Consider the following 27714-nt stretch of genomic DNA (forward strand, 5'->3'; position numbering starts at 1 on the left):
AAAAAAAAAAAAAAAAGAACCCATGCAAGTAATTCCAGAGCTCCTGCTTTTAATCACTAGAGACATTGCCAATCTGAATAAACTGAGGCTAAAATAAAGGATGCTAAGGCATCAAGCATTCATGCAGAGGCAGGAGGAGAACTTGGAAGACAGTCTCCATAATCAGATGGGAGATTTAGGCCCTTCTTTTTCATCCCTAAACTTCAGAATCTGTAGGCTGTCTATGAGTTAATACTGTTTGAAGAGCCTGCTCAGATTCCGCTAGCCGCACCAAACTTCTGCAGGGAGTAGAGTCAAGAGTGTGTTTTCCAACTGCAGAAAGCGTCATCTCTGATGCCTGAAATGCAGGTCCATGAGCTTCAGCAGTAAGTTTTACTCAAACAGGAAGCAAGAGTGTAACTGTGAGAGATTGAAAAAAATGAATGCTCCCAAATAGAAGCTTGCCTAAATAAATTATGCCCAACCATATAACAGCATATAGGCAGCCTCCAAGCTGGAATAATATTAATGACCTAGACCTAGAAAATGATCTAGAAAAATATTTGTGATATATTGTTATTTAAAAAAAAATAGATCACAGTGTACTATGTAGAATGTGTGTGTGTATATACACATACATGCATACGCACATATATATATACACACACATACATGTACAGAAAATAGCAGGCAGGGTGTGTACATCATAATATTAACAGTGACTATCTTGAGCATGGGTATTAGGAAGAGTCTTACTTTTGCCTTATTTTATCTATATTTTCCAAGTTTTCTATAATAAACCTGTATGACTTTTATAAAGGAAAAATAATTTAAAAATAGCTAAAGGGGCACCAATAGTAAAGGTTGTTTTTCCTATGGATATCATGTTCCTCTTCTATAATCAAGTTGAAAATTATCTTTTCTATTCCTTCCAGGCTGATGCAATGGCTCCCACCTTTGTGCACAGGTGGCTGCTCTTATCCATGGCTGTCACAGCATGGATCCTATTGCATTCTGGTTACTGGGTACATACCCAGTTAGAACCATCTGGCATATATAGAACCTGGCACATGGGTACGTTTGACACAAATGAATTAATGAATCGGTAGGGGCTCAATAGCTTGGATTTGGCTACAAGCGCTGCCGTTTATAAGCTAGGTGAGTCCCAGTCTCCTGATCTGTACAGTGGCAATAACAATTGTGGGTCAAGAGACCTCCAGTAGTTTTCGTAAATGGCAAAGTGCTGGTCACAATATGGGTGAGGGTGCAGAAAGAGGGTTTATTATTATTGCTGCATCTACTAACAGGTCTACATCTTCCCATCCCTTATTTCTCTTTGGCTCCCTAAGGCATCATGGTTACCATGGCAGCCAGATGATGCTGATGATACCTCCAGGGGCAGCAAGGTAAAGCTGAGCCAGTTCCCAGGTCCTCATGCATGCTCTTGGCAGGCCAGAGTGAGACGGTCTGAAGCTCAGCCTCCTTTCAGGCCCCCCACCCTGTCTAGGGTCACTTAGATCCACAAACCCTGCCTCTTCAGCCTCAGTCTGGGGGCCCTGAAACACTCCTTCAGAGGCTCCCTCCTTCCCAACCTCTGTCTCTTGACTCCCTGCCTGGTTGCCGTGGAAACAGGTTCCACTGCGGACAAAGGAGGGAGCTGGGTCCTGCTTCCTCCCAGTCCTACTGATGAGGATTTTTAGACCGTGGAGACTGCGCTGCCCTGCCTTGCACCTGCCCTCACTTCCCGTGTTCTCACTCAAGTGGAGATTGCCCTCCCTTGCCACTGACGAGACCATGTGTAAAAGTGTGACCACAGGTGAATGGAAGAAAATCTTCTACGAGAAGATGGAGGCGGCAAAGCTGGCTGACAGCTGGGACTTCATCATCGATCCCAACCTCAAGCACAATGTGCTAGTCCCAGGCTGGAAGCAGTACCTGGAGTTGCATGCCTCAGGCCGGTGAGTAGCCCAGGAAGTAGGACCCCTGCAGGCAGCCCCTGGGACGCCTTCCATGAAAAGACAGAAACATGGGGAACCCAGGTGCTAGGGGTCAGTCTCACTGTTGGCCCAGTGCAGACTGGGAGGCAGAGAAAGAGTAGCTACTGGGAGTTGGGACACCTAAGTTTGATTCCAGCTCTTCCGCTGAGCACCTGGTAACTTTCCCTCTCTGAGTCATAGTCTCCCCTTCCGGAAAAAGAGGTGGAATATATTTATTAGCTCTAAACACTGGTATTTTACATACTTTTATATTTTAATAACCTCTTAACACAATTGAAAGCCAAGAGAAGGGGGGGCTTGTGGGTCAAGAGGCCTGTGTTCTGGTCCTGGAACAGTTCAGTTTCAATCTATTTAATTCAGCTTGACTTAATATAAAATATTGAACACCTGAGGTGTGCTGGAAACTAGCTCTACTCTTGACGACCTTTGAGAAATTCAGTTTCCTTCTTGGACCTCACTTTCCCCACTTGTGGAAGGAGGGGCTAGCGTAGATCCTTGCCTCTTGGTTCATGGACCAGCATCAGCAGCATCACCTGGAACTTGTTAAAGATGCAGACTCTTCGGCCCCATTCTAGACCTGCTGAACCGGAATCTGCATTTCAGCAAGGTCCCTACGTGGTTCATGTGCAAGTAACGTCTGAGACGACTGTCGAGCACTCTTGTCCGTGGGTGGACTATGTAAAGACTTACCTCTGGGACATAAGATTCGGAGGTTGAGTGGTGCAGCCTGGGGGTCAGAAGCAAGGCCTTCCTTCCTTCCCTAGTTCAATTTATTCAATTCAAGAAACATCTACTGGGTACCTGTTAGGTGCTGGATACTGGCTCTGCCTCTAACTCACTGTGTATACAGCTTTCTTACTCTCTTTGCCTCAGAGTAAAACAAAGGGTTAATTAGGTGATTTCTAAGCTCCCTCCAGTTTTGACATTTTCCATTCCAAGTTTTGTAGTCTAGTTTGGGAGAGGGGAAACAGTCCCCAAAGGGTGTGAGTAAACAAGAAGAGAAGAGAATGGAAATGTGGAGTCCCTTCACCAGCTGATGGGAGGGATGCAAAGGACCGGACACTCGCTGTCAGGGCCCAGGAGCTTCTCAAACACCTGAAAGGCTTGTGGGGCTGAGTGGGGAGGGCTTGTGCATCCTCCCGACCTGGCTGATGACCTGAGAACCCCAGCTGGCCCCAGTTAGCTCAATCTGGGCGTGAACTGCCTCCTCTTCCAGGCCTTCAGATACATTAACCCTGGCACCGGCCCAGAGGCTGAGAATTGATAATGGTGTCATTTTCTCTGGATTTGGGTCTAGCCAGTTCATAGTCAGTGTTGACAGGCAAGAGTGTGTGGATGGAGCTTGTGTTTTCTCTGTGGTGCGGGCCATCCCAGCTATCAGACTCAAAGGATATTTGAGCAGGAAGGACTCTTAGTGCAACGTGCACGTTTTACAGATGAGGAAAGGTGCCCAGAGCCAAAGGCCCAAAGGCAAGGCCTGAAGGGCATTGAAATGGAGGGCACTGAGGCTTCTGCAGAGCACAGAGGGGGGCCCAGTGATGGCAGAGCGCTGCTGGATGCCAGCTGCCTCGTGAGGCGCCTACTCTGCTCCTAGCAGAGCACACAAGGGGGCGGGCTGGGAAGCCACCTGGGGAAAGCTAGTGAACCCAGGGGGCCGTAAACACAACACCTCTACCTCCAGGCTCTGCCTACTGCCCCTTACCTCGTTCCTGGATCTGTTTCCACCTCCTCCACTCCGTCCTCTCCTCCTGCCTCTCCTCGTCTCCACAGGTTCCACTGCTCCTGGTGCTGGCACACCTGGCAGTCGCCCCACGTGGTCATCCTCTTCCACATGTACCTGGACCGCGCCCAGCGGGCAGGCTCGGTGCGCATGCGCGTCTTCAAGCAGCTGTGCTACAAGTGCGGCACGGCGCGCCTGGACGAGTCGAGCATGCTGGAGGAGAACATCGAGAGCCTGGTGGACAACCTCATCACCAGCCTGCGCGAGCAGTGCTATGGGGAGAGCGGCGGCCAGTACCGCATCCACGTGGCCAGCCGCCAAGACAACCGGCGGCACCGCAGAGAGTTCTGCGAGGCCTGCCAGGAGGGCATCGTGCACTGGAAGCCCAGCGAGAAGCTGCTGGAGGAGGAGGCGACAACCTACACCTTCTCCCGGGCTCCCAGCCCCACCAAGCCGCAGGCCGAGGCGGGTTCTGGCTGCAATTTCTGCTCCATCCCCTGGTGCTTGTTTTGGGCCACGGTCCTGCTGCTGATCACCTACCTGCAGTTCTCCTTCCACAGCTCCGTCTAAGAGTCCCTTGTTGGGCCCAGGCAGATGCTAGGGGCCCAAGGCCTGAAAGGCCAGCCAACTGGTGGGAGGGGGTGAAGAGAGACCTGGGTTGGGAGTGGGGATAAGTTCTAGAGACTCAGTGGGGACCCAGGACAAATCACCCTGCTTTTCTATCTATAAAAGTAAGGGTTTGGGCTATATCATTGGCTTTTCAAAGTGAGGCCCAGGACCCCAACGTTCTGCATAGGTGCCTCGGGGCTTTTGGATTTGGAAGGGGTGAGTGAGTGCGTTTCCCATCATGGTCAAACCGCCCATCCCCAACTCCTACCTCCTCCTCTAGAGCAGCTCCATGTTAGATGGAGTTTATTTAAGAGTTTTGTACGAAAAAGGTCCAACTGCGTTTAAAAAGTTTGAAAATTACGGGGCTAGGCGTGATCTCAAGGGGCCTTTCCACAGCAATGAGCTCCTCCTTGCTTTCTCGTTAACCCCAGCCCTACCCTTCACTATTGCCCACATCCGGAGCTGCAGCCTTACATTAGCCTCTGCCTGGTGTATGAGTCTCATCCATAGCTCCATCTCCATGCACACAGTAGAGGTTCCTCGTGAAGGGAGAGAGGTGGAGGCACTAGGCTGCCCCTTTGTTCCTGGGTATGCGGGGTCCCTTGCTTCTGTTTTCCACACTCCCAGTTTCCGGCTTCCCTCCACTCAGCGTGGATTCTGGGGCCTGTCTGGTGCCCAGATGGTGCTTGGGGTGGAGTCCCACAGAGTAGGCTTCCCACCCACTGCACGTGAGCCATCAGAGAATTTAGGAGAGGTTCAGAAGGTAGAATGTTAGAAGCAAAGCACAAAATCCCTAGGAAACACATATAATGACTCTCCATTATAATGAAGAGTCTTCAGAGTTCAGGGACCAAGTCGGACTGATTCTCAGTGGTTCTGATGGTCAGAGTACCTGAAGAGGGGCCTGGCTTCTTGAGCTATTTGCTGCAACCCTCGTTGAGAGGCTTTCCCACATGGGCCAGGCATGGGCCCGCTCACCAAAGATCGGCTGTCCACCTAGAACCACAGGGATGGGGGGCCATTAGTAAGAGAGGGAGCATGAAAGATGGGAAGTGTTTTGCCCTAGAGAAGTGCATAGATATGTGGGAGAATCCTAATCGCCTTCAAAGGGGATGCCGTATGGTGTAGAAAGGGAGGAGAGGAGACTTTCTGATGGTAGGGGTACAGAGTGTGATTTGGGGAAGGGAGGCAGAAAGCAGGAAGTGGGACGCCACCCTGTACCTTTGAGGGTCCTCGTCCACCTCACCTTTGTTAATAACTTGACTCCTTCTCCTTCCCCCACTGCTCCCCTTTCTAATGGGAAGTCACCACCCACCGTCTGTAGTGGTGGAGGGAGGAGGGCCACTTATATAAAGACAGGGTACTTTAATAAAGATGGGATTTCTTCAATAAGGCTTAGTAGTCATTACTGTGTGCTTGGGATTCACCAGTGTCCCTGATCTGTAATGGGCTGTTGGACACCCCTCCCATCCCCTCTCTCCCCTTTCTGGGGTCCCCATATAAAGCTTGATCTAGCTCCAGCTTCAAGGTCTGGGCCAACCATGTACATAGTCAGGAGGGATTCAGGCAGCCCTTGGTCAGCCATCCAGGGCACTCAGCTTAAGATTATTCTTACTCTTGCCCTTGCTCTGATCCTAGTAACTGCCTGGTGACTTCCTTTGCTTCACGTAGTACACAAGTATTCATTCCTTTATCCAGGAGGCGTATCCTGAGTGCCTTCTCTCTGGCAAGGCCTGATGTGGGTGCTGGGATCCAGCGAGCACTAAGGGGTAGGCCGTGTCTCTCAGAGACCTCTGCTTACTGCAGATATTCTCAGCCTTGGCTGTACTTCAGAAATCCTGGGGAGCCTTTAAAGAAATGTCAGTGCCCGGCCACCACCTGAGACCAGCAGAATCAGAATTGCTGGGTGTGGGGCCTGAGCATCTGAAATTAGAATAGGACCCCCAGGTGACCCACCTGAGCTGCCCCGTGTAAGGCCTCCTAACAGGAATAGGCTTCCTTCTGCACCCAGGCTTATACTAATGAGCCCAGAGAGCTTCCTTGATGACCTGCCGTGGATTTTCTAGGACTTGGGCACAGCTTCCCCACTCACTCCCTGGGCACTTGACCCTCCCTCAAACCTCCCTGCTCCTGCCTGACCACCTGCTGCATGGCTTTATCCTGCTCTGAGAATCTCCAATTTTGAGCTCTGCCATCCTTGCCAGATGCATATCAAGCTTGGTTGTAATTACTTGTCCATAGCTATACTCCCTGCTGGAGTGTGATCACGGCTTGGAAGTGACTTACTCCAGTCCCCACTGCCAGGTAGTGGTAGAGCGAGGGTCCAACCCTTGACTGGGTTTACTCCGGAACACTTTCCTAAAGCATTAAGCCTCTTCCTGCTCTGTAGGAAGACGTCTACCATCTACAAACGCCTCCTCCGTCTCCCTTATTGTCCCTCATACTTGCTAGGCTTACTCACAGCTTAGCCCTTGTCTTGGCAAAGACTTCTCTAGGGCAGTTCTTTCTTTGCACACATGGCCACATGCCACGTGATGACCTTGTTAGATGTACCCTAGGTTTTATAAATAAACTCCTCGGGGACATTCCAGGATCCCAAGCCTCTCCCACTGGTGCTTCTGTGCATTGGTCTTGATGTTCAAGCCAGGAGGAGACCTACAGGCACTTGAATTGGTGTTCCAGAGGCTGCAATCCTTAGTGTAGGGTCAGCGAGAAGTGCTGCCTTGATCACTTCCTTCAAACTCAGCAGGATGGAGGAACAGCCCAATGGGAGAACGCTTCTTGGGGCTCCGGAGTCCTGCAAACCCAGAAGATCACCAACTAAGGATGATTTGCTGTGAGACAGATTAGAGATGTCTTGATTGAGTGCCCTTATTTTATGGAGAAAAAACTGAAGTACTAGAGAAAGTACGAAAGTTGAGCTGTGCTGTACAGCACAGAGTAAGGCAAGATCATGAAATCTGGGGTTAAGAAAGACGAGTCCTAGTTCTGCTACTTACTAGCTGTATGGCCTTAGGAAAACTAGCTAAGCTCCTTGAGCCCCAGTTTTCCTCCTTGTTGAAATGGGAATAATCAATCTGCCACGGAGGGCTATTGTAAGGAATAAATAATACACTATCTGTGGGCTTCCCTGGTGGCGCAGTGGTTGGGGGTCCGCCTGCCGATGCAGGGGACGCGGGTTCGTGCCCCGGTCCGGGAGGATCCCACATGCCGTGGAGCGGCTGGGCCCGTGGGCCATGGCCGCTGAGCCTGCGCGTCCGGAGCCTGTGCTCCGCGACGGGAGAGGCCACAACAGTGAGAGGCCCGCGTGCCGCAAAAACAAAACAAAACAAAAAAATAATACACTATCTGCGACATTCCAGATACAAAGCCCATATTCATTCTCTTCTTTCTGATGAGATTGAACGCTCATCCTCTTCTTTCTTCTCCTTTTCCTTTCGATTGGCAGCCTCCCCTTTGAGACCTGAAGGGCTTTCTCTTTGTGATTTCAGTTCTGTTGGTAAATACTTTAGGAAAAACATGGAAGGCAAGGGTTAACTTCCCAGCCCAAGAGTTAGAACTAGTTTATTTTAATATATGTAGCATCGTTTCTTTTCTTCTCCTCATATATCTTGCAAAGCAATGACTTCATTTTCCCAGCAGCATGGTAGCCACTCTTCATTCTTCAAAGACAGCTATTTAAAAAATCTCCCCAAACAGAAAACATCAGTGATTTCTGGGCTCCATTCCCATTGGCTGAAATACCCGAAAAGGAATTTAGTTCTTTTCCAAGTCCCGTTCTGGTTCTCTGCAGGACTCCCAGCTAAGAAATTTCCTTTGGGATCATTTTCGGCATTGCGTGGGTACTGCCACATGCATCAGGGAAGTGAAATCTGCCTGCTGTATGGCTCTTTTGTGACAGGGCCTTGTGAGGGCTGGTGGGTTGGCAGTTGTGGTATAGAAATCTCATTGGCCTGAGGGCTGGAAACCTGGGTTTCAGCCCTGGCTTAGCCAATATCCAGGCATGTAGGTTGATGACCTTGGATGATCTAGTCTTTCCCGTCCCCTGGGTCTCAGTTTCTTCATTTGTAAAGCAAAGAGGTAAGGTGAACTGAAGGCTCCCTGCTAGCTCTGACGTTGCTCAAAAACTGCTGCTTAGACTTTTTTTTTTTTTTCTCATTAAACTTTTTTAATGGGTCTCAAGTTCTGTGACAGATTTTTGGTCAAGTTGTTTCCATTAAAAAGTACTGATTTTAGGGCTTCCCTGGTGGCACAGTGGTTGAGAGTCCGCCTGCCGATGCAGGGGACACAGGTTCGTGCCCCTGTCCGGGAAGATCCCACATGCCGCGGAGCAGCTGTGCCCGTGAGCCATGGCCGCTGAGCCTGTGCGTCCGGAGCCTGGACTCCGCAACGAGAGAGGCCACAACAGTGAGAGGCCCACGTACTGCAAAAAAAAAAAAAGTGCTGATTTTAAAAACTAATACCTTAAAACTGCCACACACAAAACAAATGGTCCACAAAACATTCTCCTTCCTTCTGAAGGTTTTGCCATGCATTGTTATCATTAACCAGTTTTTGCTATTAAACTTAAATGGCCAATTGAGACAAACTGTTCTGAGACCCTTTTTCCACCACTGATTAAGACTGGGGTGGCAGGTATTGGGGATAATATTCATTTAGCCTTCTGAGCTTTCTGGGCAGACTTGGTGACCTTGCCAGCTCCAGTTGCCTTTTGTCCACTGCTTTGATGACACCCATAGAAACCGTCTGTCTCATGTCACGAACAGCAAAGCGGCCCAGAGGAGGATAGTCAGAGAAGCTCTCAACACACATGGGTTTCCCAGGAACCATATCAACAATGACAGCATCACCAGATTTCAAGAGTTTGGGGCCAACTTCCAGCTTTTTCCCAGAACGACGATCAATCTTCTCCTTCAGCTCAGCAAACGTGCAGGCAATGTGAGCTGTGTGACAATCCAGCACAGGTGCATAGCCAGCACTGCTTTGGCCTGGATGGTTCAAGATAATCACCTGAGCTGTGAAGCCAGCTGCTTCCATCAGTGGGTCATTTTTGCTGTCACCAGCCACACTGCCAAAGTGAACATCTTTGACAGACACATTCTTGACATTGAAGCCCACATTGTCCCCAGGAAGGGCTTCACTCAAAGCTTCATGGTGCATTTCAACAGACTTCACTTCAGTTATCACATTGACTGGGGGAAAGATGACCACCATGCCAGGTTTGAGAACACCAGTCTCCACTCAACCCACAGGGACAGTGCCAATACCACCAATTTTGTAGACGTCCTGGAGGGGCAAACGCTAGGGCTTGTCAGTTGGGCGAGTTGGTGGCAGGATGCAATCCAGAGCTTCAAGCAGTGTGGTTCCTCTGTCGTTGCCATCTTTTCAGGTGACTTTCCATCCCTTGAACCACGGCATGTTAGCACTTGGCTCCAGCACGTTTTCACCATTCCAGCCGGAAACTGGCACAAATGCTGCTGTGTCAGGGTTGTAGCCAATTTTCTTAACGGAGGCGCTGACTTCCTTAACAATTTCCTCGTATCTCTTCTGGCTGTAGGGTGGCTCAGTGGAATCCATTTTGTTAACTCCAACATTTAGTTGTTTCACACCCAGAGTGTAGGCCAGAAGGGCATGCTCACAGGTCTGTCCATTCTTGGAAATACCGGCTTCGAATTCACCAACAGCAGCAGCAACAATCATGACAGCACAATCAGCCTGGGATGTGCCTGTAATCGTGTTTTTGATGAAGCCTCTGTGTCCTGGGGCATCAATGATGGTCACATAGTACTTGCTGGTCTCGAATTTCCATAGGGAGATATCAATGGTGATACCACTCTTGCATTCATCTTTCAGTTTGTCCAAGACCCAGGCATATTTGAAGGAGCCCTTTCCTATCTCGGCAGCCTCCTTCTCGAACTTTTCAATGGTTCTCTTGTTGATCCCACCACATTGGTAGATCAGATGGCCAGTAGTGGTGGACTTCCCCGAATCTACGTGTCCAACGACAATGATGTTGGTGTGGGTCTTCTCCTTTCCCATTTTTGCTTAGGTTTAGCGGTGGTTTTCACGACACCTGGGTCCTGGAGGCAAACCCATTGCGAAAAAGCTGCTAAGTCTTATTTTGTCCTTGGGCATTTGGGATAGTGCCCTGATCCTGACCCCTCTAATAGGCCATCTAGGTGTTACACCAAGATTTCAGTCTGCCTAGGTCAGCTTGGGGTTGGACCTTCTTATCTGAATGTCCATAGCATCTTCCTTTCCTTTCCTTTCTGGAGCAAATGGATTTATGCATCTTACTCTGACTCAACCTCTCTCTCAAGGTATTCACATTTTGAAAGGCAGTTACCTTGAGAGGTGTCACCTTATACAAGGACTTGGGTGGTAGTGTTGGAATATCAGTCTGTGTCTTATCCCTTCACTTCTAAGCCCAATGATTTTTCACTCCCATCTTAATAGGCTTACAGTATTGTTTTGAGGACATAATAAGATATTCCCTATTTTCAAGACTTATTCACTCAACAAATGTTTACTGAGTACATATTATGTGCCAGGCATTGTTCTAGGCACTAGAGATATAGTGGAAAGCAAAGTGACTAAATCACTGACCTTATGGATAGTAGAAAAACTAGACAGCAAACAATATAAGTAAGCTGTGTGGTATACTAGATAGTGTTAAGTACTAAGGAGAAGAATAAAGTAGGCAAGGGGGACAGGAAGGGCAGGGGATGGAGTTACAATTTTAGATTAGGTAGCTAGGGAAGGTCTCACTAAGAAGGTGACGTTTGAAAAAAGATGAAGGAACTGAGTAAGGCAAAGGGCATGTGCAAAAGCCCTGAGGTAGGAGCAGCCTGGAATGTTGAACCACGAGGAGGCCAATGTGGCTGGAATGCAGTTCAGGCTTAGTAGTCATTACTAAGTGGGGATGGGGGTCAGAGCATATAAGCCATAGGTCATCAGGACATTGGTTGTTGATTTAAATGAGACAAGAAGCCATCGGAGGGTTTGAGCAGTGGGGTGATGTAATCCAATTTAGTGCCACTGTGTTGAGAATGTCCACAGAGGGACAAGAATGAAAGAGGAAAGATTAGCTAGGAGGCTCCTGCAACAATCCAGCAAAGAGGGGATAGTGCCTGTTCCTGGGTGGGGACCTGTACCAGGGTAGTAGCAACTGGGATTGAATCTGGCTGTATTTTAAAGTAGAGCTGAGGGGGTTTGTTGATGACTCAGATGTGTGGTGTTCGAGAAAGAGGAATCAAACACGCCCCAAGATTTTTGGTCAGGTCAACTGGAAGAGTGGAGTTACCGCTTTCTGAGATGGGGTTGGCTGTGTAAGGAACAGACGTGGGGGCCGTAACAGGAGCTTGGTTGTGGACACGTGAAGTCTGAGATGCTTTTTGGGCATCCTGTTAGACACTGAACACGAGAAATGCCAAGGCAGTTGAATATTCATACCTGTGGTTCAGAGGAGAGGACCAAGCTGGAGATGCAAGTGAAGTCATTAGCATTTGGATGATGTTAAATGTCATGAGATTAGATGAGATTACTCAGGGAGTGAGGGTGGAGAGCACAGACAGGAGGGCCAGGACTGAGCCCTGGGGCTATCCATGTATAGAGGTTGCAAAGAAGGAGAAACTCAAGGGGGACTGTGGAAACTGAGCACAGAGAGCATGATCCACTTGAGCATTCAGAACCTTCAGGCAGCAGAGCTGGGGCTGGAGCCCACGTCTTCAGGGTCAGGTTTCAGAACTCTTTCCACGCATCCAAAGCACCTTCTCTCTCATGGCACCAACTTACTCCTTGAATTGGAATCCTGTCCATGTCCCCTCCGTCCCCTGTTGTTTCATCAGGTCTGAGCAGGACGTGGATTTGTATCTTGTTTGTTTTGTTTTGTATGTTTAAAGTATTCCGTAATGATGAAATACACTGAAATAAAAAGACTTAATGGGAGGCCTAGACTGCCAATATGGATTTGGGCCTTGGACAGGCAAACTCAGAGCAAAGGGAGCTGTTGTTGGAATTGTTTAAAGGAAGGATTCTGTTGTCTGGGGTCCTGTTGGCAAGTCTGGGCCACATGGGAGCGTTTAGTGGGAGTGGATTCAATAAGCTGGATAGTCCCAGGAGATGGGCAAGATGGAATAATGTCACAGGATAAACAGCTGAATGGGAGGTGAGAGTCCTCACTTCTAAAATAGGTGAGCATCATCTAAGACCTTGGGCCTGGACTGCATCTATGCTGTACCCTTTGGATCCTCGGGGCTTGCTGTGTTTGGTGCTGACCTGTTGGCATGTTACCTTGCAGAGATTTCCCCCGGGACTGGAGGATATCCGAGGGTAAGATATGTTCCCACCCACACTCTGTTCATCATCCTGCACGCTTGCCCTGGGCAACATCCAGGCTCGACACATCTTCCCCTGTCTTAACACTGTCTTGTCCTAACGCCCCACTTCTCAGGGAGGCCTCCCTAGGAGCCTTTGCCTAAATATTAGCAGGGTCCCGGCTCTTTTTCCTGTGATCAGAAGCTCACTGCTGGGCATTGAGCCTGCGTTTTTTGCATACAAAAGACATTTTCCTTATCTTCTTGAAAAAAGGCCAACACATACCAGACGCAGGAGGTGGTCACAAAGGCCCTGTTTGTCTCTTTCCCTCAAGTTCAGAGAATGCCCTGGCTTCCTTTCTGGAGACAGCACCAGTGCCAGAAAGTCCAGGGACCTGAAAACAGTTACCGCCTTCAGGTTTTGGTCCCTGCCCTTTTCCCCCTCTACTCTCTACTAATTCACCCTCAAATGTGAACAGAGGTTTGAATCTCTTCAAAGTGGCTCTTCTAGGCCCAGCCCTAGGTTCTCAGAGCCCCTGGAAGCCGATTCCTACCCTCCCTCTCCTCGGGCCTGCCCGTGTTCAGGACCAGAGGGTGTCTCATTTGTTGTTGGGAAGCCATATGGAGTCTCCCTACCTTTAGGCTCTTCTCCTGCAGTTTACTCTCTGCACTAAAGCCTGATTTGAAAGGTAAAGCATCACATCTCTCCTTAGTCTAAAACCCTCAAATGTCTCCCCATTCCCAAAACCACGCTGAGCATCCCAGGTCAGTACTTCCTGATGCTGTTCTTTTTTCTCCCAATTTCTCTGGCTCTCCAGGGACACCAAGTCACTCAGTTTCCCCCAAACACCCTATCATACCCCTGCTTCCTCACATGCTATTGCCCATGCCTGGGATGCTTTCCCCTTCTTCAGTTGACCACTGCAAAGTAAAAGAGCACTGTTCTTGCCAGGAAGACACTAATGCAGAAATGGCTTAGCGACGGTGTCGCTGCTGGGTGGCAGAGAACTCCTGGATCTAGGGCTAGAGCAGCAGGGTGTCTGCCTCTCCTCTGCCTCTCACCAGAAGCATGACCTGGGTCAAAAAACCCAAGCTTGGTAAATAAAGGCTCCCAGCATTCTTCAGGGGTCACACCCAAGCAGGACAGCCTGGAAACGTGCATCTCAAACTGGGTGCACATTAGAATCACCTGGGGGAATTTTAACTACCACGCCCAAGCCCCCAGGGCTCAGCCTTACTCCAGACTGATTATATCTGAGTCTCTGCAGGGTGTGAACCAGACATCAGTATTTCTTTAAGGTGATTACAAAATTTTAAACCGGGAGTTTCCTGTGTGCTCCCTAGTTCAAGAACCACTGGTATAGAACCAGTGGAGCGAGAGCCTGGGCTCCAGAGTCCATCGGAACTGGTTTCAAATCCCAGTGCCCCTAATCTCCTAGCTGCAAGATCTTAGGTCACATTGTTTTAATTACAAACTTTTAACTTTAGAATACTTTTAGATTTTTAGAAGAGTTGTGAAGATGATAGAGAAAGTTCCCTCGGCAGGCGGAGGACATGTCCTTTTTGTGAGGGAAGAGAGTGTAATCTGAGGAAAGCCTGAGTGGACATGGACTCTTGTCCTTCTACCTGGAAGGCCTCCCTCTGTCTTACCTTTGGAAATGCCCACCCTCTTCAAGGCTCAGCTCCAACACCACCTCCTCTGGGATGTCTTCCTGACGCCCCCTCCTCCAATGTCTCCATACTAGAATGGCCTTTCTTTCACCTCTGTGCTATTCTGACACATAGCACTTGGTGGGGTTCATTCTGTTCACGATAGACACTTGTGTATGTGTCAGCTCTTCCTGTAGGAGCTCCTGGAAGGTATGAATCATGTTCCCCTCATCTTGGTGGTCCGCATAGCAGTCAGCATAACCTGGCACGTGGGGGCACCCAGGCAGTGCTGTGAAATTGGAAGGCATGGTGTTTGGGATGCCTTAGGGTAGTTCCAAAACTTTGCATTGCAATTCTTCTCTGGTGTCTGAAGTAGAGCTCCAGTTTGCTTGACAAATGTCTGGTGAGATTGAGTATGATTGCCATTTTCCATTTACAGAATAAACAGCAGGGCACAGAGAGGTAGAATGACTTGCTCAGAGAATCAAAAGCAGGCTGTGAGCTTAGGGCTTAGTGTCCATAAGTTCTCATTCCTCAGTATCATCTTCTTTCAGCAAGAGACCCTGAACTACTCCAGCAGCTGCAGTGCAGGTCGAGAAATGAAATCTCCCATGAAGACCAAATTTGATAGAACAGAAGCCAGGGACTTGGGGCTTCTGATCCCTTGAAGGGCTTAAATCTCAGAGCTCTGGAGGGAAGGAGGTCCCTGGAAGCTTCCTGAGAGAGGAGGTGGCTCTTGGAGAGGAGAGGCATCCTGCTTGGGAAGCAATTATGACCCTGCAGGGCTGGGGTGTTCAGGGTGAAGAACAGGGGTGAGGAACCAGAGGAATGGTGGCTTGGGGTCAGCTGTGGACACAGGGAGGGAGAGTGCAGGGGCCTGAGTCTAGCCTCCCAGGGCCTACCTTGTGCAACTCAGGTTCCCAGGAAGAAAAGGAGGCCGGTGCCTAGAACAGAGGCTCTGCTTAGGAATAAGGAAAGGGCCCTTGGCTAGCACTTCGCCAGGCCTATGTCCTTGGGAACTAGGGTGTGGTGCACAGGGGTGGGTGTTGCAGTAGCAGCAGTGTTTGGTCTGCAACAAAGCTCTATTGAACCTAAGGCAATTTTTGCCTTTTGGTTATTTTGGCTTTAACTCATCTCTTCAGGGAGAAATGGCTTCATTGGATCCTAGATTGTCAGAGCTGGGAGGGTCCTTTGGGATGAGGGGAAGGGAGTTGCATAGAGTCACAGGGAGCTGCGGGCAGAGTTGGTTCTAGAACCTGGCGTCTGACTTCCTAATTCACCATTCCCAGTCTCCCCACCCTGTGAGAGTGCCTGCTTCTCTCAGGCACTCTCACAGTTTGGTATCCAGCTCATGGTCATAAGTGCATCACTATGGGACATGCCATAGACTAAGAACATTGTCTCTTTTACCTTTTTATGGGGAGGGGTGGGGATTGGGGATGGGAAATGCATGGTAGCAAAGAAGCGTGGAGCATTCGGGGGCAGGTGAAGGAGACGGTCAAGGTTGAGGGGTGAGGTGCACACTGGTCAGCCCTAAGGCCCAGCCAGGATTTGTAAGAGAATGTAATGTGCCTGGTAGACACACCAGCCTTCTGCTAAGTCATATTTATTGAGCACTTACTTTATGCCTGCACTGTGCTACACTGTGCTACGTGCTGTATGTATATTAACTAAATTTGATCCTCATCAGACTTTTATGAGGTAGGTAAGGTATGCCATTTCCATAATATGGACAAAGAAACTGAGGCTTAAAGACGTGAAGTCACCTGCCCAGTGTTACAAAGCTAGTAGGTGATACAACCTGGATTCTGACCACCCTGCTACTCTGCTTCTTTAAAGAGAGTGAGAAGGGGCATGAGATGCCCCCTTTATTGGCCAGTAATAGATGAGCCGAATGAGGTGCGTGTAGGGCAAGGGGCATCTTGCATCAGATAACCATCCTCTGCTGCTGACTGACCATGGACACGTGAGGAAGAAGGTGAGGAACCGAATTCAATTCCTCATCCCGGTGACCCTCTGTATCCAGTCCTTGTTGTGGAAGGTGTAGGAATACACTCCGTAACGGTCCTTCTTTCCACAGTCCACACCCCAGGACACCGTGCCCACTAGGTACCATTGGCCTCTCTCTATATCCAAGGTCACCATGGGCCCTCCAGAGTCACCCGCACAGGCATCCTTCCCACCTAGAGGAAGAAGTGAGGCAGGTTAAAGCGTCTCCTTCCCTAGCCCCAAATCCAGAGAAGCCTCCTTCTCTCCACAACTGCCTTGTAGTTCAGAGAATCGGGCACCAGGGGGCGCAGTAGACCATTGGACCCAGACCTGGATTCTGAGCTGTTGTAGGTCAGACCTCCTCAGACCTCAGTGATTTTAGAAAGTGCACGTTAGGACTCTCTCATTTCCTACGGGAAAAGCTGGGCTGGGAGAAGGGAATTATGGAAGTTCCTTACTTAGCCCCCTTCTCTCCGATGCAGCTTCTTCAGTGGAATCCTTCCTCTCATGACCGTCCTCCCTCCTCCCCGCCTCGCTCCTGCCTGTCCGCCGCTGCTCAACCTGCCAGCTCCAAGGTCCCCAGTCCTTCCACTGCCAGGCTCGGCTCCCCTCCCTGGCTGGTAGTGCCCTGTTGTACGCCGGCCTCCTGACTTACCTTCCTTCTCCCCAGCACAGATCATGTCTCTGGTCACTTTCTTCTTCAGTGGGGTATAGGCCTCCTGGCAGATGCGGTGGTCAACAACTGGGATTTCGATCTGGAACACAAGGCCACTGTTGGTCCCCACCCCTGGCTGAGGAGCCCTGCTGCTCTGACACCCCTAGAGCTGACTCATCCCCATCCCCTTCCTGGATGAGCCTGGGTCTGCCTTAGACCTGGCCTCAGAAACTACCTATGGTACAGGTGAAGGAACACTGAATGCAGAATCAGGAGATCCATGTTCTGGTACAGTCTTAGTCATGAACTTGCTGTGTGACCTTGCGCAGGTCATTTGCCCTTTCTGGGCCTCAGTCTTCTCATCTGTAAAATGGAGATAATAATACTTGCCTAGCACACGCACTATCTCAAATATGGCAGTGTATGCAAAACCTATGGGCAGTCTTCTTTTCCTCACTCTTACCATTATTGGTTGTGGGACCTGGGGCACGTAGCCTTCACCAGTGTTTTCTCAGATCTCTGAGACTCTGTTTCCTTATCTGAATAATGGGAGTCACAATAGTTGACATACTAATCGCATAGAGTTGTTGTGCAAAGAGGAGATGCATGAGCAGATATTCTGTAAACTACAAACACTGCATAAACAGTAGGTGGTGTAGGGTTAGTGAGGCTCGCCTAGCAGCAAGCACTCACTTACGTTCTCCCCCACCACAGTGTGAGCTTCCAGACACTCGGTCTGTATGTTGTCCATTTCTATCTCACATAGCTTGGAATATGGTCAGTACTCAGGAAATGTTATTTTGAATTGAGGTGATACATTGATACATAAAGTAAGGTATTGTGATTATTATTGCCCTTGATTCAGCTTGGGGGTAAACGTTGGAATGGATGTTTAGAATAAAAAGAGGAAACATATGAGTTTCATTCAGCCAAACCAAGAACTGAATGGGTCACACTCCCCGCAAAAGCACAACTCCTGTTGGCCCTTGCCGGGAGGGGACCAGAGGCATTCAGGTCTCTTTGGGGCCACGGCCTTCCCAGAGAAGTGGCGAGAGGAAGTCAGGCAGGGTGGTCGTGAGCACATGTCCTCAGCAAACTGCTGAGTGCCTGACTGACCTCTATCCATCGCTCATGCATCATTTAAGTGTCACTTCCTCTGGGAAGCCCTTCTGTACCCCTAAGACAAGGTCAGAGCCCCTGCTGTACATTCTGGAGCATCTTGTACCTCTTCCTCATTCCATTGATCACATTGATAACTACTTTCTGTCTATCCCACTTGACTGTAAGCCCAAGGAGGCCAGGGGCCAGATCTGTCCTCTTACCTCCCAGCATACCTAGTAGTTAATACAACGTCTGGTACACAGGAGGCACCGAATAAACACTCTAGAGTTAATGACTGAAGGGCTAAATTGGTGTTGCCAATCCAGAATTTTAAAGCACACTAAAATAATGCATGTTGACGGGTTTAGAGACTAGCTGTGGCAGTCGTAGAACCTGGTAATGTCCGAGCCAGGCAGCTCCTGGAGGACATCTAGTGTTGCCCCTGACTTTGCAGCTTGAGATACTACTACACTGCGGTCTAGAGAGGCAAGATGACTCGTTTAAGATCTCGCAGCAGGTTACTAGGAGCCAGGACTTGGAGCCATGGCTCCTTACTCCTGGTTCAGTGTTCTTTTCTGATATGACAAGAATGTAAACTTCTAAATGCAACAGTCAAGTTCATTGCTGCAAGGACTGCAGCTCTCAAGGCCCATTCCTTGGCCCATTCTTGGTTACTCTGTTATGTGAATCTTCATGATGTATACAGATGGATCACCTTTGAGGGAGTCCAAGCCAGCTGTTTTCTGGAAGAATTTCCATAAATTGAGACTTTAATAAGCTACAGAAACATTAAGCAATGTTTAGAGACTAGAGCCCTATGACATGTAGAGCAAACAGATCAAACTAGTTGGGATTCAGTCTCATTTAACTTTGAAGGTGAGTTTGGGCCCCTGGTACCTCTCTCACCCACCCTCTGCCGAAGCCTCTAACCCCCTAAGGGGCACTACGGTGCAGAAGGGTCCAATGTAGGGCAGAGGTGTCACCCTCTGAAGGGTATAAATTGAACTTCACCTCCATCAGGGTCTCCGGGAACCTTTGCAAGAACTGCTTCCCCCAGCCACTGACGATGACCATGGCCCCTGGAGGAGAGAAGACACAGTGAGAGCAGAGAGGCTGTCTGTGGGGTTTTCAGAGGGTGGCATCTTGCAGCCCCATCACCCTCTGCCTGTGGAGGAAGGGCTGAGTTTGCCCCCTCAGAGAATGGCAGCATGGTGGGGGAGAAGACTGCTGGGTTGAAGGTTACCCACGACAGAGGTTTAGGCATTTGTTTCTATGAGACGTTAGCTGGTTTATTTGTTTAGTTGCCTGCTCTCTCCCACTCTCAACTAGCTTGGAACCTAGACCCCATGAGAGCAGTAATCTCATATATCTTATTCAGCGCTGTATCTCCATGCCTACAGCAGTGCTGACACATAGTAGATGCTCAATCAATAACTGAATAAATACAAAGTCCAGCTTAGCCCACAATATGCTATGTTCCCTCCCCTTCTGAGTCTCAGTTTCTCCATCCATAAAATGAAGAGGCTGGACTTGGTATTCTCTAAAACCCCTCCCAGCTCTGATATTCTAGAAGTCTATGAAGTTGGCAGATCTCGAGGCAGTGTGGAAATGGGTTGAGCACTGATAGAACACTTATCTCTTCATTTGTAAAAGAGCCTGGATACTGAAAACAACATTGGGCTTTAAGTTGGAAGATCTGAATTCTATCCCCAGATCTACTTCTTACAAGCTGAATCTTGGGTAAGTCACTGTACCTTGCTGAGCCTGTTTTCTCAACTGGAAAATGGGACTACAATACCACCTCATAAGCCTTTTACAAGTAGTGCATAAATTAATTAATGTAAATCAAGTGGCACGTGGTAGGCGGGTGGCATCTGATGAATCAGAGCCATACCTGTGCCTTTCCTGTTGGCTCACTTCTCCTGAATACTTCTCAGATTCCATTCAGCCATTTAAAAAAATAACTTCTTTGAACTACACGAGGTTATCTGTGACACGGCACCACTGAATTTATAACAGGATGAAACAAAAGCCAAACGCCCTGGGTTGGACTCTCACTCTATGTTGGCTATGTTTGATTATTATTTCATTTAAACATCACAACCACCCATGGGATATTATCCCCAGTGTAGAGGGAAGGGGCTCGAGGTTTGGCAACTTCCTCAAGGTCACCCGACTAGGAAACAGCAGCATAGGGATTTGAGCCCGTGCCGGTGACTAAGCTATTGTCTCTCAGCTCCAAACGTACCCTCCTACACTCTACCTTGTGATGCTGCGAATGAGACTCTGAAATGGCAGATCTGCTTTGTCAGGGGTGTTCCTGAAAATCGGGGGAACGTCCAGGAAGGCTTGCCGTTCCTGTTGGCATCACCCTAGCAATGGTTCCTCACCCCAGCAGTGGCGGTTGGTCCCAGCTGTTCTCCCTAGCACCACCATCACAGGGCCTCTTTTGCAGCGTCTGAGTTCCTGCTTCACAGGCCCCTGTCAAGCTTCTAGGTTCTATATCTCCAACTTCTTCTCTTTGTTCCGCCAGCCCCAGAAGTGGTGGTTTCTTCCTGAAAGCGCTGTCTCTATTATCTCAGCATCCCCCTTTACTTCTCCAGTCCTCCAATACCCTATATTAAATTCTCTCTGATATAATAACTGGTCTGGTTTCTGTTTTCCTATCTGGACCCTGACTCATATAGCGCTTGCAGTACTGATCAAGCCTGCCTGTTCACCTTGGAACCAGTTTCGACTCGGCTGTTTTAGGGGAGGCAGCTGAGGAATCACACAGACATGGTCAGCTGGCTCAGCTGGCACCAGAGCCCGACCAATGCTGGAGAAGAAGGCTCTATGGAGGCACCAGGGGCTCTGCAGATGTGGAATCACAGGTGGGGGTGGTACCTTCCTGCGGTGGCCCCTGGGGCAGACAGACGGGCATCACGAAGTCATTCAGCACCGGGCCCTTCGACAGCTCCACCAGAGCCACGTCATTCTCAAACGTGTTGGGGTTATACAGGGGATGGAGGAAGATTTGTTTGACGTTGAGACTCTGTTCATTCTCATCTGACCGGTACCTCCAATGCTTGCCTGGGAAAGAAGAAGGCATGTGAGGGATGAGGGCAATGCAAGCTTAGAGGATAAGGTCACACCTTGTTCCCTGTCAGCCCCTGCCCCATTCAGCCCATGTTTCCAGCCTTAACTCTTATACTGCCCTTCATCTACCTTTTTCAAGGCATCCCATCCTACCTGCCCTTCTCCACATATTCTCATGGCTCTGACCTCTGTCTTTCTTCATGACCTGATCCCATTGCCTTATAATACTCATGCCAGTGCCCATTGCCATATGTCCAAGCTTTCCTTGCCTGGGTCATGTGTTGCCTCCCTCCATGAAATCTCTCAGAGTCTTGAGTTAGATTCTTCAATTAGAAATCTCTTCCCTACGAACTCCCGTGTCCTTTATCTGTTCCTCTCCTATAGAACTTACTGCTTCCTACTTTATATTCAAGGTCTCTGTGCTTACATTCTATTCCTTTATTAGACTCTAAGTCCCTGTGGGCAGGAACTTGTGTAGTTATATGCTGGCATAGTGTCAGGACATAAATACGTGCTGAACTAAACTGAATCAGCCGGTGGTCTTGATTTTACAAAGGAGAGGGGAAGCTTGGATTATCTGTGTATGATCCACCTGAAACCACGGGTTCACAGAAGCCTGAAGCACTTTTGGAAATTATCCAGATGAGGCTCTTTATTGTAAAAACTGAGGCTTCACCTTCAGTGACCTGCTCATGGTCCCACCACCTGAGAATCACAGCCTTGGGCTTAGATGCAGGTCCCTGGCCTCCAGTTGTGACTTGTCCTTCGTCCCAGGCAACTTCCCTGATGATTGAGTGAGTGAGTGGACACACCCCATCCCCAGAACCACAGCTGGCTGCAGGAATCACCTTGCTCCGCACTCACCCATGATGATTTTGAAAGCAGAGGGGCTGAGCAGGTCCAAGCCATGTAGGGTTGCGTCCTCTGAATCCAGCAATTGGTGAAGGCAGTGAGCCGCGGTCACGATCCATTTGGAGCCTGAGAACAGAATTGTACACACACACTGTCCTTACGGCCCCATCCTGCTTCCCACAACCTCAAGCTGAGGCCTTTCAGACCCCTCCTCTCCATGGCACCCCTCTCCCTTGCATTTCACAGCCTCAAGGCAGAAACGCATACGATCCCGATCTGAAAATGGGGAGGTGAATCTGAGATTTCATCTGCCGTATCCAACCTAGGCCCACACTGAACGTTTTAAAGATGATTTCAGGTCTCCCTTAAACCCATGGGGTTGGCGAGCTCCGAACAGCCCAAGGTGTCCACAAGAAACTTCGTGCTCACTGGCTGCCCCTCCGGCCTTGCTGCTCAAGGCGTGGCCCCTGGACCAGTAGCCTCAGCCTCCCCTGGGAGCTTCTTGGAAGTGCAGACTCTGAGGCCCCACCATACATCTACTGAATCAGAGTCTGCATTCAGTAGTAAACTCTGAGGGTTTTAATAAGATCTCCAAGTAATTTCTATGCATATTAAAGTTTGGAAAGCACTGCTGTACGTGGTTCTTCTCAACTTTGGGTGCACGTTTAGAATCACCTGGGGGATTAAAAACAAACAAGCAAACAAATCCCCCAAAATAGTACTGGGCTCTGGGCCTGAAGCCAGAGCATCTATGTCATGGGAGTGAGGCACAGGTACAAATACACTTTAAACGTGCTCCCAGATGATTCTACTGCCATCAGGGCTGAGAACCGCTGCTCTGATCCAAACCTCTCATTTTACAGACATGGATTCTGAGGCCTGGAGGAGAGTGAGGATGTCTAGGGCAACTCTGCAGGTTGGTGGCAGGGCCAGGGCCAGACCCTGGGTCTCCTGATGGTCAGCTGAGCACATGTCTTGCATCTTGGCTGTCTTTTGCCCTTGATGGACAGGTTCCTGCCCTTTGCTCAATATGGGGTCAGGCTTCGGTTCATCCTTAAGGTGGAACAGATGACAAACCCATAAATAGCTGAGCCCAGAGACATGCTGGGTTGAGCCAAGCAGAAAGAAAGGCCCCAGGGCTTTGGGGTCGGGTACCAGGGCCAAGTATAGAGTCTAGGGCAGAGTCCCTTTCTGGAGCAGGTCCCAGGCTCCACTTGGCCCTCTCAGGAGCAGCTATGTTCCCTGGCTACTGGCTTCTGGATAGAGCTCCACACAGGCCACCCTCTTTTCCCTGGTGGCATTTTTGATCCCTGTCCACAGCCAGGGGCTGTTGACTAATTTTCCAGGTAGGTAAAGTGGGATGAGGTACCCAGAGTAGGGAGCCTGCCTTGGAGCGGGGCTCTGGGCCATTTAGATGAACCTGGGGTATGTAGTGGTGAGTCCAAAGACATGGCTTTGCCTCGCAGCTCTGCAAATACTGAGTCCCTGAGCCAGAACCCAGGCTTTAGGGTGGACACTGAGCGGGAGCTTTCTGTCTGTCCCTCAGCTCCTTCCCTGCTTCCTCTGCCCTCTCCTGTCTTTCCCTCTCTCTACAAAACTAGACAACAGAGGAGGAGAGAGATTCTAGACAAGGAGAGCTGTAGGGAGGGCTGAGTAAGTCAGATCTTGTAGCTTGGCTGAGGGTAGAGAAGTGGGAATAAACACGCAGTAGACACAAGTGCTGAACATCATTGAACTTAAACACTCAAGGCTTCAGAAAACTCATCTAACTCTTAAAACCGTGGGCAGTAATCCATCTATTTACTTACATTCTAAAAAAACCAGAAATGTCTTTGCTCCCTTCTGCTCTCCCTGCCGGCTCCTCCCCTTTCTTTGCTTCTCTTCTGATGCGTTCTTTTATGGGTCCTCCCTGCTTTTCTACACCTTTCACAATTCTCTCTCTCTCTCTCTGTCTCGTCTCGTGCCCCACCAGTTTCTCTTCCTCCGGTTGTATTTGTTTCCTTTCATTTTCCCCTTAATTTCTCTTCACTTCCCTCTCTAGTTCTCTCTTATGCCCTCTGTCTCTTTCTCTATCTTTGTCCTTGTCCTTCTAAGCCCTCTCTCTGTCTCTCTGCCCCTTCTCATTCTTGGTCCTCTCCCCTGCCTGCTCCCCACTGGGCTCCCCTTTAACCTGTGCTCACTCTCTGTGCCCCTTTGGGAGGCTCCATAGGGGAGACCACTCATCTTTGTGTTTGTAGGAATATAAGGATCAAACCCTCTGCTGGGTTACCATTTCACATCTCAGGGATGTCCAGACTGCAGTCTCACCGGAGACTGCGCCTCCCCTCGGGGATCCCGGTCGGGGAGCTGTCCTCACCTGAGTGTACCCTGGAGGAGGAGGGGGGGTCAGCGCGAGGCGAGACCGGCAGCCCCAGAGCTGCCCAGGCAGAAGTGGACCCATCCATGCCTTCTTCCTCTGTGATAGGGTCAGAGGGACTCTAGATTGCTATTAATTTTTTATTTTGATGTCAGAGCTGGGATGGGCCTTAGATCATTTGGACTAAACTGGCAGGAAGAGCCATCAATCATTTCTCGCCTGCCTTTGCTTCCGCTGCCAATCACATTCAGTCCATTACAAAATTCTCACAATCTTATTTCTCAATGGCTTTGAATCGGCCTGGTTTCTATTCCTCAGCCCCTGTCCTTTTTCTGAGGCTAATGACTTCCCTCCCCACTATTGCACTATAGCTGCCTCACTGGACTCTTGGCTTCCAGATTCACCCTCCTTTCAATCCATGCTGTCTCAGGAGAGAACTTTCCAGAACATGCTTATAAACCTGGAGCAGCATTCAAGAAAAGATCTAAATTCCCAAGCATAGCATTCAAGGCTTTGTAAATCTCCCTTCTCTGAGTCCTCTAGTGTGGGTTTCCTGGTTCCCCCTGGTCCCACGGCGCTGGCACACCCTCACTTTGAGCCGCATGTAAGTGCCTTGTGTTGTAATCCATGTTTAAGGGTCTGACTCCCTCACCCTTCTCAGTGCCAGAGAATGACCAGGGCTCGGGAAGTGTTGTTGGCTGAAGGAGCCAGCTAGAACAGAACACATGTCTCCTGGCTCCAGCTAAGGTTTCTTTCTGCCACTTTGTACTTCTGGGTCCCCCTACTACTGTGGAAGATTCTCAGTGAAGAAATCCTGTCAGTCTCCAGGAAGAAGGTCAGGTCCCTTTCCTTCTACCCTAACCTCTAATCCTGGGTCCCCCACCCCTTCCACCTTCACCTTACCTAAAAGGGAGCCCCCGCAGAAGGGCTGCCCATTCAGGTGTGACAGCATGGCAATCCATGGGGTGGTGCCCTTCTGGGCTGGGCGTCCACTGAAGATCCTGGCCATCAGATTCCGGGAGAACTTGGGGATCCCACACACTGCAGCCAAGGGAGGGAGGACAGATCACACTCTGGGCTCCATCTTGCCCTTTGCCAGAGCTACTAGCACATCACCCTCTGTTAGGAACATCTGTTATTTTTGATATCCCAGCATCCATTGCTCCTTTCAGTAACAGCACCCCAATTTTCCTCTGGGGCCCACTCTTCCCCCATTTCTTGTCCATATAGCCTGAGTTGCAGTGATCTTACCTCTGGTTCTAGGGGTAGGAATGTGACCCAGACCTGACTAATGAAAGCCTCTTATACTCTGGTCACAGCGATTGCTCAGAGATGGGAATGTAACCCTGGCCAGGCCAATGAAAGCCTGCCTTGGGAATTTTGCTAGAAGGTCCTTCTCTGCTGGGGTTGCTAAGCTGCTGGCTAAAAGCCCAGATTTGCCAGAGATCACTTCATGGAAAGTTTGTAGAAAAACTTGCTACTAATGGAAAAACCAAACCAAACCAAACCAAAAAACATCCTCCTCTCCATCTACTCCCTCTGTAAACTTTCTTCTCTTCAGAACGAATTCTGGGCTTTGGATCTCCTCACTTCCAAACTTTTGGGGACCTGGCTTTGAGGATTCGCACCCCTTTCATCTGTCTTGCATCTCTCCTTTGTCTACGCCTCCAAAGCATGATCAAGGCCTCTCATCCTAAAAATCAAATTTCCATTTTCCCTGGTTCTCACTCATTCCACAGTCTCTCCCTCCCCTCTCTTCCATAGTCAAGCTTCTGGAAAGAGGAGATGACACCCAGTATCCACATTCTTCCCTGTCCTTTGGAGGTGGATTCGAAAGAAGAAAGTGCCACGCTCCACACAAACTTGGACATAAAGTGGCCATTTGAATGTTTAATAGATCTGTAATCATAGATGGAGACAGAATGACTCTGGGCCCATAGCTGGAACTTCAATGATGATATTTACATGTATAGGAGAACATTATTTCTGAAATTTTATCTCACGTGTTCTTCATCTCTAGGAAATCTCCTCGCCTTGTGGCTGCTGGGGGTTTTTAGGTTTCAAGGAAGCAAAACCTGGAGAACTGAGCATATAAACCAAGAGAAGGGAGGATGTAAGGGCAGTGTGCTATCTCAGGAAAGAGATAAAAACCTAGGAGAAGCCTGAAGAGAGAAAGAGAAGGAGGGAGGGTGTGGGAGGGAGGGGGAAAGAGAGAGAGAGAGAGAAGAGGGAAAGAGGAAGGAGGAGAAAGAGGTGGTGGAGGAGGAAGAGGAGGAAGATAAAGGGTGAGGAGGATAAAGTAAGAGGGAGGAAGGGTTAAGGACTTCAACATGAGCGCAGGCCTGCTCCCTGGATCCTCTCTCAGAGTTGACAGTAGAGACCGGGTCCCAGCACCCGGGAAAGTCCAGCCTGGAAGCGTCCTCTGGACTGTCCTGGGTCATTTGCACTGTTGATCACTTTATCTTTCTTGACACTTTCCCTCCTTGGCTTCTGAAGCTCCTCTCTTCCTGTGTTTCTGATTCCTCTTTCTTGTCTCTTTCTTGGGGTTTCTCTTCTTCTCTCCATGCCGTCAATGCTCGTGTTTCCCTTTTTGAGTCCTCAGCCCCCTTTTCTTTTCTCTTCCAGTAGATAATGCCATCTCCTCCCATGCCATCATACTATTTAGACCCTGATGAATTTCCGATCAGTGTCTCTAATCTGCCCTTTCCTCCGAACTGATCCTGAAGTCTCCAGCTGGATTGCACATAGACTCCTCAAGCACAGAAAACCCAAGTCCTGGTCTCCACCCTTCACCACCCATCTGTCTCCCCTTTGTTATTCCAGATGTCTGTCAATGTCTGCACGGACTGCATCCTCGTTGCCTCCCTCTTCTTCAACACCCGTATTTAATCAGCCACTAAACTGGTAAAAAAAAGTCACCAGAAGAAGCAGAGAGTAATGTCACAATGTGCTCTCCATGCAACCTCATGACACCTGTGTCTCAATATGTCACAACATAAAGTCCAAATATCCAGAGGAAAGTAAAACTCTGAAATGTAATAGAATACAAGACACGATAATCTTCGAAATCAGCTACATATAAAGTATAAGGCATAATGTAAGATTCTTTTAGCTCTCAATAGTGTAAAAAGCATGACAGTTTCATTATGATACAAACCCCAAACAAAGGCAAACCAGGAATACATTGTATGGGGAGCTCTCATTAACAGATTAACTTTTGTTACTCCACATCTCTGTGTCTGCACTATTCACACGATGCCTCTACACCAAGCCCTGCCCAATACACTACTTAGATGTTTTCAAACTCCCTGATGCCCACATCTGCAGTGTCACACCCTAGGTCCGGGGGTTTTCACCACCTCTCTCCAGAATGGTTGTTGTAATTTCCCAACCGCTCTCTCTAGCTTGGTCCT

General features: G+C 49.2%; 2 protein-coding genes and 1 pseudogene across 2 annotated transcripts in view; 1 reads left to right on the top strand and 2 right to left on the bottom strand.

Moving 5' to 3' along the window:
• The first annotated feature begins 1665 nt into the window (after nucleotides 1-1665).
• Nucleotides 1666-4266, top strand: RTP1 (receptor transporter protein 1). The gene is made up of 2 exons (XM_024768795.1): nucleotides 1666-1937; nucleotides 3747-4266. Exons 1-2 carry the CDS (start codon nucleotides 1666-1668, stop codon nucleotides 4264-4266), a joined length of 792 nt encoding a protein of 263 aa, XP_024624563.1.
• Nucleotides 4267-8956: 4690 nt separating this feature from the next.
• On the bottom strand, nucleotides 8957-10344 carry LOC112415165 (elongation factor 1-alpha 1 pseudogene; annotated as a pseudogene).
• A 5143-nt stretch (nucleotides 10345-15487) lies between these two features.
• MASP1 (MBL associated serine protease 1) overlaps nucleotides 15488-27714 on the bottom strand; it is a 291536-nt gene continuing 279309 nt past the window's right edge. Inside the window, exons 11-16 of the mRNA XM_024767942.1 lie at nucleotides 25205-25342; nucleotides 21958-22071; nucleotides 20902-21087; nucleotides 19027-19094; nucleotides 16915-17014; nucleotides 15488-16453 (exon numbers count right to left, since the gene is read on the bottom strand). Of these exons, the coding sequence (XP_024623710.1) occupies nucleotides 16263-16453; nucleotides 16915-17014; nucleotides 19027-19094; nucleotides 20902-21087; nucleotides 21958-22071; nucleotides 25205-25342 (797 nt within the window). The 3' untranslated portion in view covers nucleotides 15488-16262. The remainder of the gene's footprint in view (nucleotides 16454-16914; nucleotides 17015-19026; nucleotides 19095-20901; nucleotides 21088-21957; nucleotides 22072-25204; nucleotides 25343-27714) is intronic.

Source organism: Neophocaena asiaeorientalis, unplaced genomic scaffold (genome assembly GCF_003031525.2).
Source record: "Neophocaena asiaeorientalis asiaeorientalis breed wild unplaced genomic scaffold, Neophocaena_asiaeorientalis_V1.1 scaffold225, whole genome shotgun sequence".
Lineage (NCBI taxonomy): Eukaryota > Metazoa > Chordata > Mammalia > Artiodactyla > Phocoenidae > Neophocaena > Neophocaena asiaeorientalis.